Source organism: Glycine soja, chromosome 9 (assembly GCF_004193775.1).
Source record: "Glycine soja cultivar W05 chromosome 9, ASM419377v2, whole genome shotgun sequence".
Taxonomy (NCBI): domain Eukaryota; kingdom Viridiplantae; phylum Streptophyta; class Magnoliopsida; order Fabales; family Fabaceae; genus Glycine; species Glycine soja.
In genome coordinates this window covers 7,989,876-8,006,673 of record NC_041010.1, presented here as the reverse complement: position 1 = coordinate 8,006,673, position 16,798 = coordinate 7,989,876, and the positions used below count along the sequence as shown (strand labels likewise).

Sequence of the window (16,798 nt, the reverse complement as noted above, 5' to 3'; positions counted from 1 at the left end):
AAAATATTTTGTTATTCAAATATATATATATATATATATATATATATATATATATATATATATATATATATATATATATATATATTGTTATTTATTTGAAATTGTGTTTGCATATATTTTAATTTATTTGGAGTGTATATTTAAATTTTAGTATTTCTAGAATATATTTTGTCATTCAAATATAAAAATTCAAATATATATATATTAAGTTAGTTATTCAAAAATTTTAAAGGCCGAACGAAACCTTCCAAAGTATACATTTTAAAGGCAGAACAATTCATTACTAACTTCCTATTATAAATAATTAATGTTAACATTAATAACTTCAAAATAAAAATATTTAATTACAAAAAATACTCGAAACTCAAATTTTAATTCAGACTAAAAATAATTACTTAAAATAAATTAAAACAATGCCATAGAAATTAATAAATAAAAATGATGTCTGTTGAAACTTCAAATTTATTCCGGACTCAAAATAATTATTTCAACTAAATAAAAATGATCCCACATAAATTAATAAATAAAAATGATGCAACAAAACAGAAATTACTCATTAAGACAAACTTTAAAAGCATATAGAAGACTTACAAATATTTATAGAGGTACCAACATAAAAGCATTCACAGACTCAACAATTTTTTTTAGAGGCACAAACCATGAAGCATACAAGAAAGCATATTCCAGACTCAAAATAATTATTTCAAATAAATAAAAACAATCCCACATAAATTAATAAATAAAAATGATAGAGAAATTAATGATTGACAGAAATTTAAAAACACTTACAACACTCAGAAATTTTTAGAGGCACCAACACAAAACCATTCACAGACTCAGAAATGTTTAGACCCACGAACAAAAAGCATTCAGAGACTCAATTTTCTTTAGAGGCACAAACCATGAAGGATAAAGCATCACATGAATGTGCTATTTAAAGGCACATCAAACATACTTCAAATAAATAAAAATGATACTACGTAAATTAATAAATAAATTAATACAACATAAAAGAGAAATTACTAGAGACAAATTTAAAAACACTTAGAAGACTGAGAAATTCTTTACAGACACCAAAAGAATTCACACAGGTTCAGCCATTTTTTTTAAGGCACAAAGCATCCCACGAATTTGCTATTTAAAAGCACAACAACCACATATCGCCAATACAAGTGGTGATTTAGGCTCCACACAAATCGCCATCCCTAGTTGCGACACCAGCATAGCCCATGACCCCCTAGCCTGCACCCTTTGCACAAAGCCTGCGTCATTTGCACGCCAAAGACAAATCGCCAGGCATAGTGGCGACAAAGGGGTGCCAAATCGCCAACCCCCCTGGCGGATCCCTTGCAGGCTTGTCTCGCCATGCATGCTGGCGATATGCATGCATGGATGGCTAGTTTCACGTGCAAAACAGAGACCCATGATGGAAAATCTTTAGAAACAACCCATTCTGGGAAATAGTTTCTAAAAAGACCCCATTTAGGATAATTTAACCCCACTACAACTTACAAGCGAGCTCTTTTCAATTTAAGGGGTTAATTTCGATATCAAATCTCAGAGTCACATGCACTAGCATCTTTTTAATTGTATTCTTGAAATGGACTAAAACAAAAATCAGTTCTATTCACTAAAATGGTAATGAGTTCTTCTAAAAATGTAGTATCATTTTTTTTGAATGAGAAAATGTAGTATATATCACTAAAAATGCAAAAGATGGTATCATACATTAAATTTAATTTGAGTAAAAAATAAAACAATGAGTAATGTATGTATAAAGCTTTTACAAAAAACACAAAAAATAATGTTTGTATAAAACCTAGAAAGTTTTTTTACGTGGCATAAACAGGCCCAAAGTTGAAGGGGAAAAAAAACTGGTAGAAATAAAGACTTGTGGCTGCATACCATTAAAGCCTATAACTTTGTTTTTAGAGGATTAAAGTCTATAACTTAATTACTACTATATCATCTACTCCTACTCGTCATTTTGCAGTAAAAAAAATATACTCATCATTTTAAAGTCAGATTTCAAAAACAAAAAGGCACGTCTTGAAAATAACGACAAAACATCTCATAATTCATTTTGGGTTCAATTACTTTATATATAGCATGGTTATATCTCATTCATCAAAGACCTTTTTTTTTCTTCATTTAATTTAGTCAATACCAGTCATCGTCGTGATTTTATTTACATGACAGTTTAGGGATCGTTTCACATGTTTTCTTAGATCTAAGCATATGATGACTTGAACATGATAACATGACATCTCCCATCATCAAGTATGGACCCGATATAAAATAAAATTTATGAAAATTTTTAAATAAACATTAATTAGCTAGGTTAAATTAATTTCCAATATGAATATATGATGAATGACTCAACTAGTAAACTATGATTCCAAATGTATTACAAAATTAAACTAGTGTCAAGCTCATTGTATATATGTCTGATTTTGTCCAATTAAGAAAACTCTTCCTCTCAACATATATATAGTCTTTGTTGATGTCAATTGTCAATGAATCTCTCTCTCTCTCTCTTCTCTTCATGATCATATCATAGTATTTCATGTGATCCTTTGATTACATGATGGTCACTGTCTTTGTATAAATGATTATGTAAGATTGATTTAAATGCACCACGGACTTCATTAATTGGTCTTTACATATACATCATCCTTACACCGTCCATATATACCTGCTCATGGTTCCCAAAAAACTATAAAATATATATAACCTTCCCCTGCACGAATTATTATTACTATACAAACTCACAAATAACCCTCCAAAAATGAAATTGGTGGTCCAGTTAAGGTGATAAGTTTCTTATGGGCATATCGCAACTTCTTTCCCATGGGCATATTGCAACTTTTGCCGCTTCTCTCCACCCATCTACTACTTCACCTTACCACTTGAAAATCCTATCTTTAATTTACTTTTCCTCCTTGTTCTCTTCTAAACTCTTACGTCTATGACCATTGACCAAGAATTTGTGATAGGTAATTAAACTCTCCTTTGATACGACTTTGCATAGATCGATTCAAATTCTTTTATCTGATTTTGTTAATCATGAGAAAGGAATTAATTTGAGAGCATATCACCCAACTTTTGCAGGAAATTTAATGTACCTTATTCTCGATTTAATTTAATTTTGCCAATGTACCGACGAAGTAACTACTTAATTTCTCATAGGCATGTAAAATCGATAATTCTCCTCCTAATTATAGATACCACACCTCTATAAAATGAGATCAATTTAGAACATGGAGTCTTCCATCGAAGTCAGCATAAGAAATAGTTAAAAATGTTTCATGATTTTTGTGATTTAATATTAATCCTTTATGATTTGAACCTGTCTGACTCTCACGTAATAATAGTCCCCTATTAGTTTTCTGTTTGAAATTATTCACAGGATTGAATGTCTTGTGTGCAGGTTTCTAGCGCCACAACCACCTTTGGCATGACCTTCTCCTTATCTATGTCTGTTATAGAATACTACCTGTTGAAACGTTTTCCAGTTCCTTATGGTTAGTGCCCGAGAACTTCTAAGTTCTAATTAACTGTGTATATTTGATGCAACTATTCGATTAATTAACTTGTTTGCCTGTAACTTATGTGTTTTGTTAAATGTTTTGTTACAATAGCTCTTTATTTGCAAGAGCATCTCTTATCATGTTTATTACCCTCCACAATATTTGTCAGTGCAGTCTCATTAGGTGAGCATGCATCGTAACTTTCTTTTGGTTTTTCTCAAAACTTATTACATCAGTGACATAATATTATGTGGAGTTGGCATTGTAAATATGGTACACAAGATCGATAATCATGAATACATGGGATTTGAGGATCTCTGTAAATACGGGTCATAGCACATATTGGAAGATTATTTGAGTGATTCTGTGGGGAATTCAGAATTATCCAAAAACCGCATTTGAATGTCGAACCAGACACTGCATTCAAAGACGGTTATTACATAATAACCGTCTTTGAATGTCAAAGCAGACGCAGTATTCAAAGACGGTTATTATCTAATAACCGTCTTTGAATGTCGAACCAGATGTCACATTCAAAGACGGTTATTATGTAATAAATGTCTTTGAATGTCAAAGCAGACACAACATTCAAAGACGATTATTATCTAATGACCGTCTTTGAATGTCAAAGCAAACACAGCATTCAAAGACGGTTATTATGTAATAACCGTCTTTGAATGTAAAAGCAGACGCAACATTCAAAAACGGTTATTACATAATAATCGTCTTTGAATGTCGAGCCAGACACTGCATTCAAAGACGATTATTCGATAATAATCGTCTTTGAATTGTTCTAACTTTCAAAGACAGTTATTATAGTAACCGTCACAAAAAGTAATTTCGTTTCAACGACGTTATATACAACGATGATTTACAACCGTTGTTAAAAGCACTTAATAACCGTCGTAAAAAGCCATTTTTTTAGTAGTGTTGTAGCCTCTCCTCCTCTTGCACACAGTGAGATATAAGCTCATTGAGGGACCATTTGTCCTTCTGAGTGTTATAGCTCACTTTGAATTGCCCAAAGTGTGCAGGAAGCGAGATCAAAACCAAGTGCACGAGCAGGTCTTCACCGAGCTCTAACTTAAGTGACTTGAGTTTTGATGCGAGATTGGACATCTCCATGATGTACTCCCATATGTTTCCTTTGCCTTTATACTTCATGGAGATGAGTTTGGCCAAAAGGTTACTCGTCTCCGCCTTTTCATTTTTGGCAAAGTATTGCTCAATTTCCTCAAGGAATTTCTTTGCACTTTGACCCTCAGAAATAGAGCCCCAAAACGCCTCTAGAATGGAGCGCTTCATGATCATAAGGCACATTCGGTTGGACCGATCCCACTTCTCAATCTTTACCTTATTAGAGGTTTCCAGAGTGGAAATGGGTCGTTTCGTCCTCAATGCCAAGTCCAAATCCATACAGCCAAGAACAATTTCTACGACTTCCTTCCAGACCTTAAAATTTGTCCCATTCAGCATTGAGATAGAATTCACATGGACAGTAACATTTGCAGCACTGGTAATATTAAGTAAAGAGAGAACAAAATAATAACATGTTCACAAATAATCAAGCAAGTCATATAAAGTATATATATATAACAAGACATGCAAATATTTCCCATAACAGATCCATCACAAGATACCTAGCACAACATTAATTCTAGTCTTTGGACAGAGAAATTAATTTGTAATTGGTACTTTCAACGCAATGATCAAATATTAACAATTAGTTCTATCAAATAATAGTCTTTCTTTGGACCGACTATTATTCTCATGAAAAAAAAACTAAATAATTGTCACATATTTATCATCGCAGGTATGTTATTATTTGGCCAAATTGCGTCTTCCTTTGGGCCGAACACAATTTGCATAAATAATTTCATACTAACATCCATGCAATTTAATTAAATCAATTTACACAATAGAGGTTACTTTGGCAACATAATGGTTCAATCAATTTAATTAAAATTACTGGACACACAATCAAATGGAAAAGATCTGTAATGGTTAAATTTGCACCAAATTGTGATAGCAGTAAATGTTTGAAAAACTACATCATGGTAAACTAATTACGCACCCGAAACAAACATATCACGATACTATCACAAATTTATACCAACCACATAAATTATCAGCTTATCACCGTTTCATAAAAAAAATAGTTGGCCCAAAATATATATATATATATATATATATATATATATATATATATATATTTATTTATTTATTTATTTATTTATTTATGAAATTGTGTCACGTACTAAATGTCAACACCAGATACGTAGAACCTTTATCCCAAATAGAATAATATGCCAGCAGATGCAACACAAACAAAACAAAAAATTGTACAATCCCGTAAATCAAAATTAGAGGCTTTTTATTAATTCTAAAGAGGAGAAAAACTTTATGGCCATAACACATGAATTTAGGGGTTTTATAATTTTATCGATCAAAATAGTTTCTCTCCAAAATAAAATTAGGGTTCATATAACTAAAATGATCTAGATATAATACATATCAAATAGAGCTTTAAATCCCAATAATTTAACAGTAATGGTGGCTCTGACACCACTTGTTGGGAATTTTCAATAAACCATATACAATACCAAATGAGCACCAAAACACATTACGTCAGATTATCAAGAGGTTTTAAGGAATACCTGGATCCATAGAGCTTGATTTACACGCAACGGAATCTGACTGTGGTCACGAACAATTAGTTTAATGACATTCCTCAACCAAATCACCTTCTTCCCTATGGGACCTTCGTTTTCTCTTCAGATAGGGAGAGGAGAAACTGTTTGTTGATTTGGTATATTGGGGACCATAACCATGCCTTATGTTTTAAAACTATTTGGGTTCCCATTATCCCCTAATGGGCCAAACTGGTTTCCGCTCATTAAGCCCATATCAATTATCTGTTGGCAGTCTAATGGGCTCACTTAAATAGATCACTTTATATTGAACCCATTTAAATGTAAATAACTAATATAAATGTTATAATATAATATGTAGCCCATATTAATTAATTAGGAATTTTAAAATTCCTAACATTCCAAACCATTGTATTGCATCGATCCCCATCATTCATATCATAGCCTTTCTTTCGTAGATACTACTACTTGAGTTTCATTAATTCTTTGGTTCAAAGAAGCTTAGTTGTTGGTAGAGATTGAAAATTAGGAAAATGGTGAGTGTTGAAGAGATTCATAAGGCACAACGTGCAGAAGGCTCTGCCATCGTGATGGCTATTGGCACGGCCACTCCTCCCAACTGTGTGGATCAGAGTACCTATCCTGACTATTATCTTCGCATCACCAACAGTGACCACATGACCGAGCTCAAAGAAAAGTTCAAGCGCATGTGTAAGATAATCTACAACTATCTTCTTTATATATATATATATATATATATATATATATATATATATATATATATATATATATATATTGGATAATTATATTACGTGTGCAAAATATCTATCGTAATACTGAGATATCTTCTTATTTATTATTCATCATAATACTGAGATATCTTCTTATTTATTGCTGCTTTCCTGAAACCATAAAAGCTTATTTTGATGAATAACATATTGAACAGAGTTTAATAATGTGCTGATATTCATGAATACACAATATGAACTTAATTTGGATACACTCAATATAAACAATATTATAGTGTTTACTTATGTACTAACTTTGTGCATAGGCCAATAATCACATGTTTGTGTAATGATGGAGATATAAGGTTGGCTTAATGGTAAAGAGAGAAGGGAAGGAGGAATACATCGTCAAATCCCCCTCTAACAGATTAATAATTAACATTTGTTGATTAAAAAAAAACATGCTTGTGTAATGAAGACAAATTTAAATTACGTACCTTCTGTTTAGGCTGAGACCTTTTTTGAGTTTTCTTTGGAGCTGATTTGGAAGAAGGAGCTTTTGGAGTGCTGCCACTGGGTTTTGCAGGTTCTTTCTTAACCTGCCTTAATGACTGAGATTCAACAAGTTTCTCTGCTTGGAGTGATGCCATTTTGCATTTATCTTCTAAGAAAAGTGTTTTTAGTTTGCTAAAAAGTGTTCTTATAATTATCTAGGTGAGTGCAAGAGACATCCATTTATAGATGACTTTGAGAATAACATTACCTCACAAATTCAATGCTATTCCATCAAATTGCCAGCAACCAACCCTCTTGGGGGAATGGAATAAACTGAAATGTAGCCCTATAATAATATGATGTAGCATCTAATGCTTTACCTAAGGCAATTTTCACAAATATTATTGGATCCATATATTCCATAATATCGTTAATATAATTAAGGAATGCATGCATCCCATATTTAACAAATATAGTGATATAGCACTAAGGAATGCATATCGTGTGGAATTCAGATGAAGGCTCTTTGAACATTGATATTTTAATTCTTGTTTTCAACTAGACTGTTTTCGAATATGGCTTAAAGCTATTATTGGCTTCCCATCGCACTAAAGTAAAAATAACAGAGTATTCAAGCAAGTCATTGTTTAAGAACAAATAAATTAGAGACACTTTCAAAGGTGTCCAGGGAGGAAAAGGTTTTTCTTGCTATGAACAAATTAATGTGCTAAATTCTCTACATTAAAAATATAGTTGCTCTTACCTGGGATTCCTGGCATAACTTGTGAACATGTTACATTACTATCTCAAACGGTGGAAACAAATGATGGTACCTACAAAGACATTCTGATGCTTAAATTAACGAAATGATTTTCAAATATGAGTGAATGAGATTGATGATCATACTTGAGGAATAGAACACCTATAGATGGCATGGTATGGTACCAAAACAATAAAAGTAGTATCCCTGGTACATAAGGAAAGTGGAAAATGGTTCTTTTGTGAGGATAGAACTTCAACCATATCTCTATGATTTTAGGCAATTTGGGAGAAGTCATGTATCTATTATCTTAGCAAATTTGGTAAGATCTACAAATAACAGTCCAGAATAGTCATTAAAGAGGACACCAGATAATGATGGCGCATGCAACTAGCATAACAGCACAGAGCAAGAGAATTCTCTTGCTCCCAAAGAACTTGAATTACTAAATAGAATAACCATGTGTGTTTAGAATCAAGGTCAGGACTTCATAAACCATGTCATTTTATCAAAAAACATAGAAGCTATATATGTTTGCTTCAAGAAAACGTGGAAAATCACATCAACTTACAACCAAGCACACTATAACTATATGTTAGACAAGTGGCCTCAGATATCTTAAGAAGGGGGGGTTGAATTAAGATATTTCAAACTACTTCCCCAATTAAAATCTATTTCACTTTTTATTTGAGTTATAAATTCCCTTAATAATGAACTTCTTAAATATTGATTCAAATAAAACAATTTGAATATGAATATAAAGCAATAATAAACAAAGGAGATTAAGGGAAGAGAAGATGCAAACTCAGATTTATACTGGTCCGGCCACACCCTTGTGCCTACATCCAGTCCCCAAGCAACCCGCTTGAGAGTTCCACTATCTTGTAAATTCCTTTTACAAGTTCTAAACACACAAGGACAATCCTTCCTTTGTGTTTAGAATTCCTTTACAACAAGAGACCCACGATCTTTTAATCCCTTAGAGAATGAGAAGAAGAAGAAGAATGAATCTCTCTAGAAAGAGATAGATTTTACAGATTGAGCACTCAAATAATTCCTTAATGAATTGCAATTGAATTGGCCAAGGAATTTTTAAGAGGATAGAATAATTTTTGCTCTTTGAGAGGATAAACAATTGTTGTTCAGAAAATCTCTGAGCAAATTCGTGTTTAAATCACATATATATAGACCATTGGTGGTTATGAATAAAGCCTTTGAAAAGTTGTGACTCTTAGAATTATTTTTCTGAAAATCCTGTCTGGTAATCGATTACAGGAATTGTGTAATCGATTACAGCTTTTAAAATTTGAATTAAAATGTTTATTAACTGCTGGTAATCGATTACCAAAATTGTCTAATCGATTACACAGTCTAAAATTTCGAATTCAAATTTTAGTAGCTGTTATAAAACATATTTGGCCACTGGTAATCGATTACATCCTCTGGTAATCGATTACCAGAGAGTAAAAGCTTTGAGAAACATTTTTTAATTTAAATTACTTGGCCAAACCTTTGCTAATTCAATTAGGAATTCCCTTCCTAATATACTAGTGATCATCTTGATGTTGTGGCTTGTTAATCTTGAAGTATTGTCTTGAATTTAATCTTGAAAAGCCCATTTGCATAAATTGCATCATATCATCATGATCATCATCAAAACACCAAAGGCAATTGCATCTACAATCTCCCCCTTTTTGATGATGACAATACAATACCTGAAATCATGATTCAAGCAAGCAACAAACAATTGTATATAGATAAAATGTGCGTTTACTCCCCCTATATTTCGGAATTCATGATCACTTGATTTCTAAGTTTGTTAAGCTTTTTCTACAACCTTTTCTCCCCCTTTGGCAACATCAAAAAGCCGAAGAGCTCGGGAATCATCACAGATATAACAATGGAGTAGAAAGATATAACAATGGAGTATAAGACATAACCATCCAAACTCACAAACAAGAAATAATCAAACCATAATCCAAATAACTCAAAATGTCAACAACCACATAATGTCAAAGTAGAAAACGGCTGAAATCTAAATACCACAAGATAAATAAGTACTTAACATAATAATTAAAACTTTAAGAAACTAAATAGCCAAAATACACGGCTTATAAAAGACATATAATCAGAAACTAAAATCTAAGAAGACGGAGGTGGTGGTGGAAGATCGAAACTCTAACGAATGTATCCGACATCCTCTTCAAGCTGTGTGAGGCGAATGTCCATACCGGCAAAGCGTGTATCTAACGAGTCGAAGCGGTCACCAACATAAGAACGAAGACCCCGTAATTCGGAGAGGACTTCATTCATGAGTGCGGAATCTTCGCGTTGAGGAGGAGGTGAAGGAGTACGTTCATCTTGAGGAGGGAGTGCATCCTTCTTCAGCCATTGACCATTCCGATCTTTACGGTACCCAAAGGAGGTCACTGCACCAGCACCAATTGCAAAGGAACGCTTGACTTGAACAAAGGGTTCATCATCAAGCGGAATTTGAAAATGACGCAAAAACAGAGTAATCAAATGTGGATAAGGAAGAGGTGCATTGGCCCGTAATGCCTTATGCATTCGGTACCGAACCAAATGGGCCCAGTCGATCTGACGACCAGTAAGAAAAATCCACATAAGAATCAAATCCTCCTCAGAGGCTTGTGCTAAATTTGAAGACCGAGGAAGCAAAATCCTAACAATTATATAGTGCATGATGCGATTATCAAATGTTAATGACCCAGCCAGCAATCTACCGGTCATTTCAGCTTGATCATTGCAGACCATGCGACGAGCATCATGACTCGAATAATCAAATTTCCAGTCATCAACAATGGTGCCCTCAAAAGGTGCACCTTGACTGGGTAAATGAGTCAAAGAAAAGAACAATGACTGATCAATGACCATAGAAATACCATGCTCCTCAGAAATAATAATGCCATCCTGAATTTTTAAATTGCAGTAGAAGACCTTTACAAGTTCAGGATAATATGACAATTTTAATGACATGAAATCAACAAGACCAGAATTTTGAAACACTTGATAGCAATCAAACGTTTCATCATTAAAGAATTCTACGTCTAGGTACTTAGGGTCTAAGATTATTCTAGAAGAAAACTGAGAAAGGTACCGTAGACGCTGATCATCGGATGAAAACAATGTTGATGATCTTGGAGATGACAAAGAAGGATGAATAGGTGTTGTGGGTGCTCCGGATGGGCCGTGGCGGCGATGGGCAGCAGCAGCAGCGGTGGAGGATGATCCCTTTCTCTTCTTCGATGGCTCTGCCATTTGATGAAGTTTATGTGGATTTTGATCGGTGGAAGTGAAAGAGGAGTGAAAAGAGGAAGATTGGGCTTTACGGGACGTGATTTGGTGAAGAATTGAGTGAGAATCGAAGATTAGAAGTTTTAGGTATGGAGGAAAACGTGGAGGAGGCTTTGGCTACGCAGCAGCTCTGATTTCGTGAGTATTTATAGAAGATGACGTATTGTAATCGATGACAGGTATTGGTAATCGATTACAGGACCAATAAGCCTACTGGTAATCGATTACAGGATGTTGTAATCGATTACAGGCTGCCTGTTCATGTGTAATCGATTACACAGGATGGTAATCGATTACCAGAGCCTATCCTAGGCTAGTTTCTTAAGAGAATGTCTATGTTTATGCTAAAACACATCCAATATGATTAATTATCACTACTAATGCACTTAATTCAATCATTCAATTATTATATACACAAGAAATCATAAATTCTATTATAATAACAAGAATTCAAACAAGATCAAACAAACAAAATAATCTACAAACAATAAATAAGAGTAAATCAATCAATCAATCAATCAACCAATCAATCCCTATTTATCTAAATCTCTTACATCTAAGAGGCCTAATTCTCTTCTAATAGAGAAGAACACTTCCTTGGGGAGAGGTTTTGTGAAAATATCAGCAAGTTGATTCTTAGTATCAACAAACTCTAATACACAATCTCCCTTTAGGACATGATCTCTAAGAAAGTGGTGTCTAATCTCTATATGTTTAGTTCTAGAGTGTTGAACTGGATTTTTGGATAGATTTATGGCACTAGTATTATCACACTTAATAGGTATACGATCAAGAATGATGCCATAGTCAGATAATTGTTGCTTCATCCATAAAATCTGTGCACAACAACTACCGGCAGAGATATACTCTGCTTCAGCAGTAGATAAAGCAACACTGTTTTGTTTCTTACTATGCCATGAAACAAGAGCCGATCCAATGAATTGACAAGTTCCACTTGTACTTTTTCTATCAGTTTTAGGTTCGGCAAAATCAGAATCAGAATATCCTATTAAGTTACATGTTGAATTCTTAGGATACCATAATCCTAAATTGATTGTTCCTAATAGATATCTCATGATTCTCTTTACTGCACTTAAATGTGATTGTTTGGGGTTGGATTGAAACCTAGCACACATGCATACACTAAACATAATATCATGTCTACTAGCAGATAAATAAAGAAGAGATCCGATCATACCTCGATATTGTTTTATGTCTATAGACTGACCAGATTCATCTTTATCTAAGTAACAACTAGTGCTCATAGGTGTGGACATGTGTTTTGCACTATCCATCCCAAATATTTTGATCAATTCCTTGCAGTACTTGGATTGATTGATGAATATACCTTCTTGAGTTTGCTTGATTTGTAATCCCAGAAAGTACTTAAGTTCTCCCATCATTGACATTTCAAATTCACTTTGCATATCAAGAGAAAACTCCTTGCACAATGAATCATTAGTGGATCCAAAAATTATATCATCAACATATATTTGAACCAACAAAATATCATTATGCTTTCTCTTTATGAACAATGTGGTATCCACTTTACCTCTAGAAAATTATTTTTCTAGAAGAAAATTGCTTAAGCGTTCATACCACGCCCTAGGGGCTTGTTTCAAACCATAAAGAGCCTTTTGTAATTTATAAACATGGTTTGGTTTATCAGGAATTTCAAAACCAGGGGGTTGTTCAACATATACCTCTTCTTGAATTAAACCATTTAGAAAGGCACTCTTAACATCCATTTGATAAAGTTTAAAAACCATTATGGATGCATATGCCAAAAGCATTCTAATGGCTTCTAATCTTGCAACAGGAGCATATGTTTCTTCATAGTCTATTCCTTCTTCTTGATTATACCCTTTTGCTACTAACCTGGCTTTATTTCTAATAATTATACCATGTTCATCTAATTTATTTCTAAAAACCTATTTTGTCCCTATGACAGGATAATTTTCAGGTTTTTCTACTAATTTCCACACATTGTTTCTTTCAAATTGGTTTAGTTCTTCTTGCATGGCAATGATCCAGTTATCATCTACTATGGCTTCTTTTATATTTTAAGGTTCAATCATAGATACAAAGGCCATATTATTGCATAAATCTTTAAGAGAATGTCTAGTTGTTACCCCTTTTGAGATATCACCAATAATGTTGTCGAGGGGATGGTCTCTTGAAGCTTTCCATTCTCTTGGAAGTTCATCATTGGATTTGACTTCGACTGGAGGATCTTCATTGTTTCCTTTATCATTTCCTTTGGAATCTTGTTCATGAATATTCATATGTTCTAAAGAATCTGCAATATCATCTAGCATATTCTTTCTTGACAAGATAGCATTAGATTCATCAAAGGTAACATGAATGGATTCCTCGATATTCATAGTTCTTTTATTATATATCCTATATGCTTTGCTTTGTAATGAATATCCAAGAAAAATACCTTCATCATATTTTGCATCGAATTTTCCTAGATTATCTTTACCATTATTAAGCACAAAGCATTTGCAACCAAAAACATGTAGATGAGAAATATTAGGTTTTCTACCATTATATAACTCATATGGGGTTTTCTTTAAAATGGGTCTTATTAAGGCCCTATTCATGATGTAACATGCAATATTGACTGCTTCAGCCCAAAAATACTTTGGAATAGAAGTATCATTTAATAAAGTTCTTGCAATTTCTTCCAATGACCTATTTTTCCTCTCAACAACTCCATTTTGTTGAGGGGTTCTAAGTGCAGAAAATTGTGTTCAATATCATGTTCATCACAGAATAATTCAAAATCTTTATTTTCAAATTCACCCCCATGATCACTTCTAATGGATGCAATCTTAAGATTTTTCTTGTTTTGTATGACTTTAGCAAGTTTTCTAAATGCTTGGAATGAATCACTTTTATGTGTAATAAATAATGTCCAAGTATATCTAGAGAAATCATCAACTATAACTAGAGCATAGTAATTTCCTCCAAAACTCATGGTTCTAGATGGACCAAATAAATCCATATGCAATAATTGTAAGGGTTGAGTGGTTGAAACAACATTTTTAGGTTTGAATGAGACTCTTGTTTGTTTGCCCTTTTGACATGCATCACATAGTTTATCTTTTTCAAATTTCAATTTAGGCAAACCAACTACTAAATCTTTTGAAATTAATTTATTTAAGTGATCCATGTTTATGTGAGCAATTCTTTTATGCCATAACCATGGATCATCATGTTTGCTAAGAAAGCAATGATTGTTTTCTAGTTTTATGCTTAAGTCTATCATGTAAACATTATTGACTCTATGTCCTACATGCTTTATATTAATGTCATGCTTATGTTCTATAAGACATTTCTGAGAATCATATGATACTAGATAGCCTTTGTCGCATAATTGACTAACACTAAGCAGGCTGTGCTTAAGGCCTTCAACAAGTAGAACATTTTCAATGGAGTTTGAAGAATTTGTACCTATTTTACCCACTCCAAGGATTCTACCTTTGTTGTTGTCACCATATGTTACATGCCCGCTTTTCTTTGGAGAGATGTGTGTAAAATTTGATGCATCTCCAGTCATATGTTTTGAGCATCCGCTATCTATGTACCACTTCTTTCTCAAGGATACCTACATAATCAAGTTTTTGACTTAGGTACCCAAATTTTATTGGGTCCTTGCATGTTAGTATAAACTGAGGATCCTTTTGGGATCCATATCATTTTAATGTTACTGTAATTTTTCTTGAAGTAGCAAGTTGATATGCCATGTCCTCTTCTTCCACAGTAAAAACAAGTGATAGAATTAGAATTACATTTTTGTGTGGAAGTGGAAAAGTTTTTATGAAACTTTTGTTGTTTTTCAAATTTATACCCTAGTCCATTTTTATTAGACACATATCTTTGTTTACTTAATATAACATCTAAATTATTTTTACTATATGAAAATTTTGCAAGTGAATTTTTCAACTCTTTAATTTCTTTTACATATTTATCACAACAACTACAAGAATCTGATATTTTCTTGCCAGAAATAGTGGAGATATTAACTTTTTCATTTGTTTTAGAAATTGAGACTTCATTTCTAAGAAGATCTAATTCTTTGTTTAATTTTGAAATTTCATTTTCTAAATTTGAAATTGTTTTCTTTGAAGATGAAACTAATTTTGCAAGTTTAATTGACTCTTTATGTAGATCAGCAAATGCATCTTGCAATTCATCAAAAGAAATAGATAAGTTATTTGAAGATGTTACCTCTTCATCACTTTCGTAACTTTTAGCCATGAGGCAGAGATTTATCTCTTCATTTTCAGAATCTTCAGAAGATTCCATATCATTTTCATCCCATGTGATGTATGCTTTCTTCAGTTTCTTTTCACTAAGATTTTTCTTTTCAGATTTCTCCATCTTTTTCTTGAAGATGGGACAATCAACCCTCAGATGTCCAGGTTGATTACATTCAAAGCATTTTAAAGTAGAGGATGAAGTTTTGTCCTTCTCTTTGATTTAAAATGGGGTCTCCTCTGATTTCCTCTTACTTTAAGAAACTTGTTGAATCTTTTTACAAAAAAACTTAGATCATCATCATCATCTGGATCATTTTCCTGATCACTTTCTTCTTGAATTGAGGATGATGCTTTAAGAGCAATTCCTTTCTTTTTCTTGTCATTTTCTTCATGTTGGTGTAATCTCAATAATTCCATCTCGTGTTCCTGCAACTTTCCAAATAAAGTGGCAAGGGACATGTTAGACAAATCTCTTGATTCAGTAATGGCCGTCACTTTGGGTTGCCATTCTCTACTTAAACATCTTAACACCTTGTTTATGAGATCCTCATTTTGAAATTCTTTACCTAAGGCTGCTAGATGATTTACTATATGTGTAAATCTCTTTTGCATGCTTTGAATATTTTCATTTGCATTCATTCTAAATAATTCATACTCATGAGTTAGTGCATTTATCCTAGATCTTTTAACATCTGTAGTTCCTTCATGTGTTAATCGAAGAGTGTCCCACATTTCCTTAGCACTCTTACAATTTGAAACCCTGAAATATTCATCCATTCCCAGGGCAGATGTTATTATGTTTTTTGGCTTTTAAATTGTATTGTACTCGTTTTATATCCTCTTCAGACCATCTATCTCTAGGTTTTTCTATAGTTATACTTTCACTTGATGAACTGCCATCAATTGTAATTCTTTCTACTGTGGTGGGTATATAAGGCCCTATTTCTATGGCTTCCCAAATATTTAGGTTTATTGCCTCAATAAAAATTTGCATTCGGGTTTTCCAGTAATGGTAACCCTCTCCATTAAAGATTGGAGGTCTATTGATAGA

The 16,798-nt window shown here is 33.0% G+C and overlaps 1 protein-coding gene across 1 annotated transcript; it reads right to left on the bottom strand.

Moving 5' to 3' along the window:
- Positions 1 to 4,451: 4,451 nt before the first annotated feature.
- On the bottom strand, positions 4,452 to 7,559 carry LOC114368113. The gene is made up of 2 exons (XM_028325469.1): positions 7,407 to 7,559; positions 4,452 to 4,982 (listed from the first exon to the last, which is right to left on the bottom strand). Exons 1-2 carry the CDS (start codon positions 7,557 to 7,559, stop codon positions 4,452 to 4,454), a joined length of 684 nt encoding a protein of 227 aa, XP_028181270.1.
- Positions 7,560 to 16,798: the final 9,239 nt, after the last annotated feature.

Coding starts and splice junctions, on each gene's coding strand:
- LOC114368113 (XM_028325469.1), bottom strand. CDS start 7,559: ATGGCATCACTCCAAGCAGAGAAACTTGTTGAATCTCAGTCATTAAGG. Junction 4,983..7,406: donor GGTCTCAGCCTAAACAGAAG/GTACGTAATTTA, acceptor ACAAATTTTAAG/GTCTGGAAGGAAGTCGTAGA.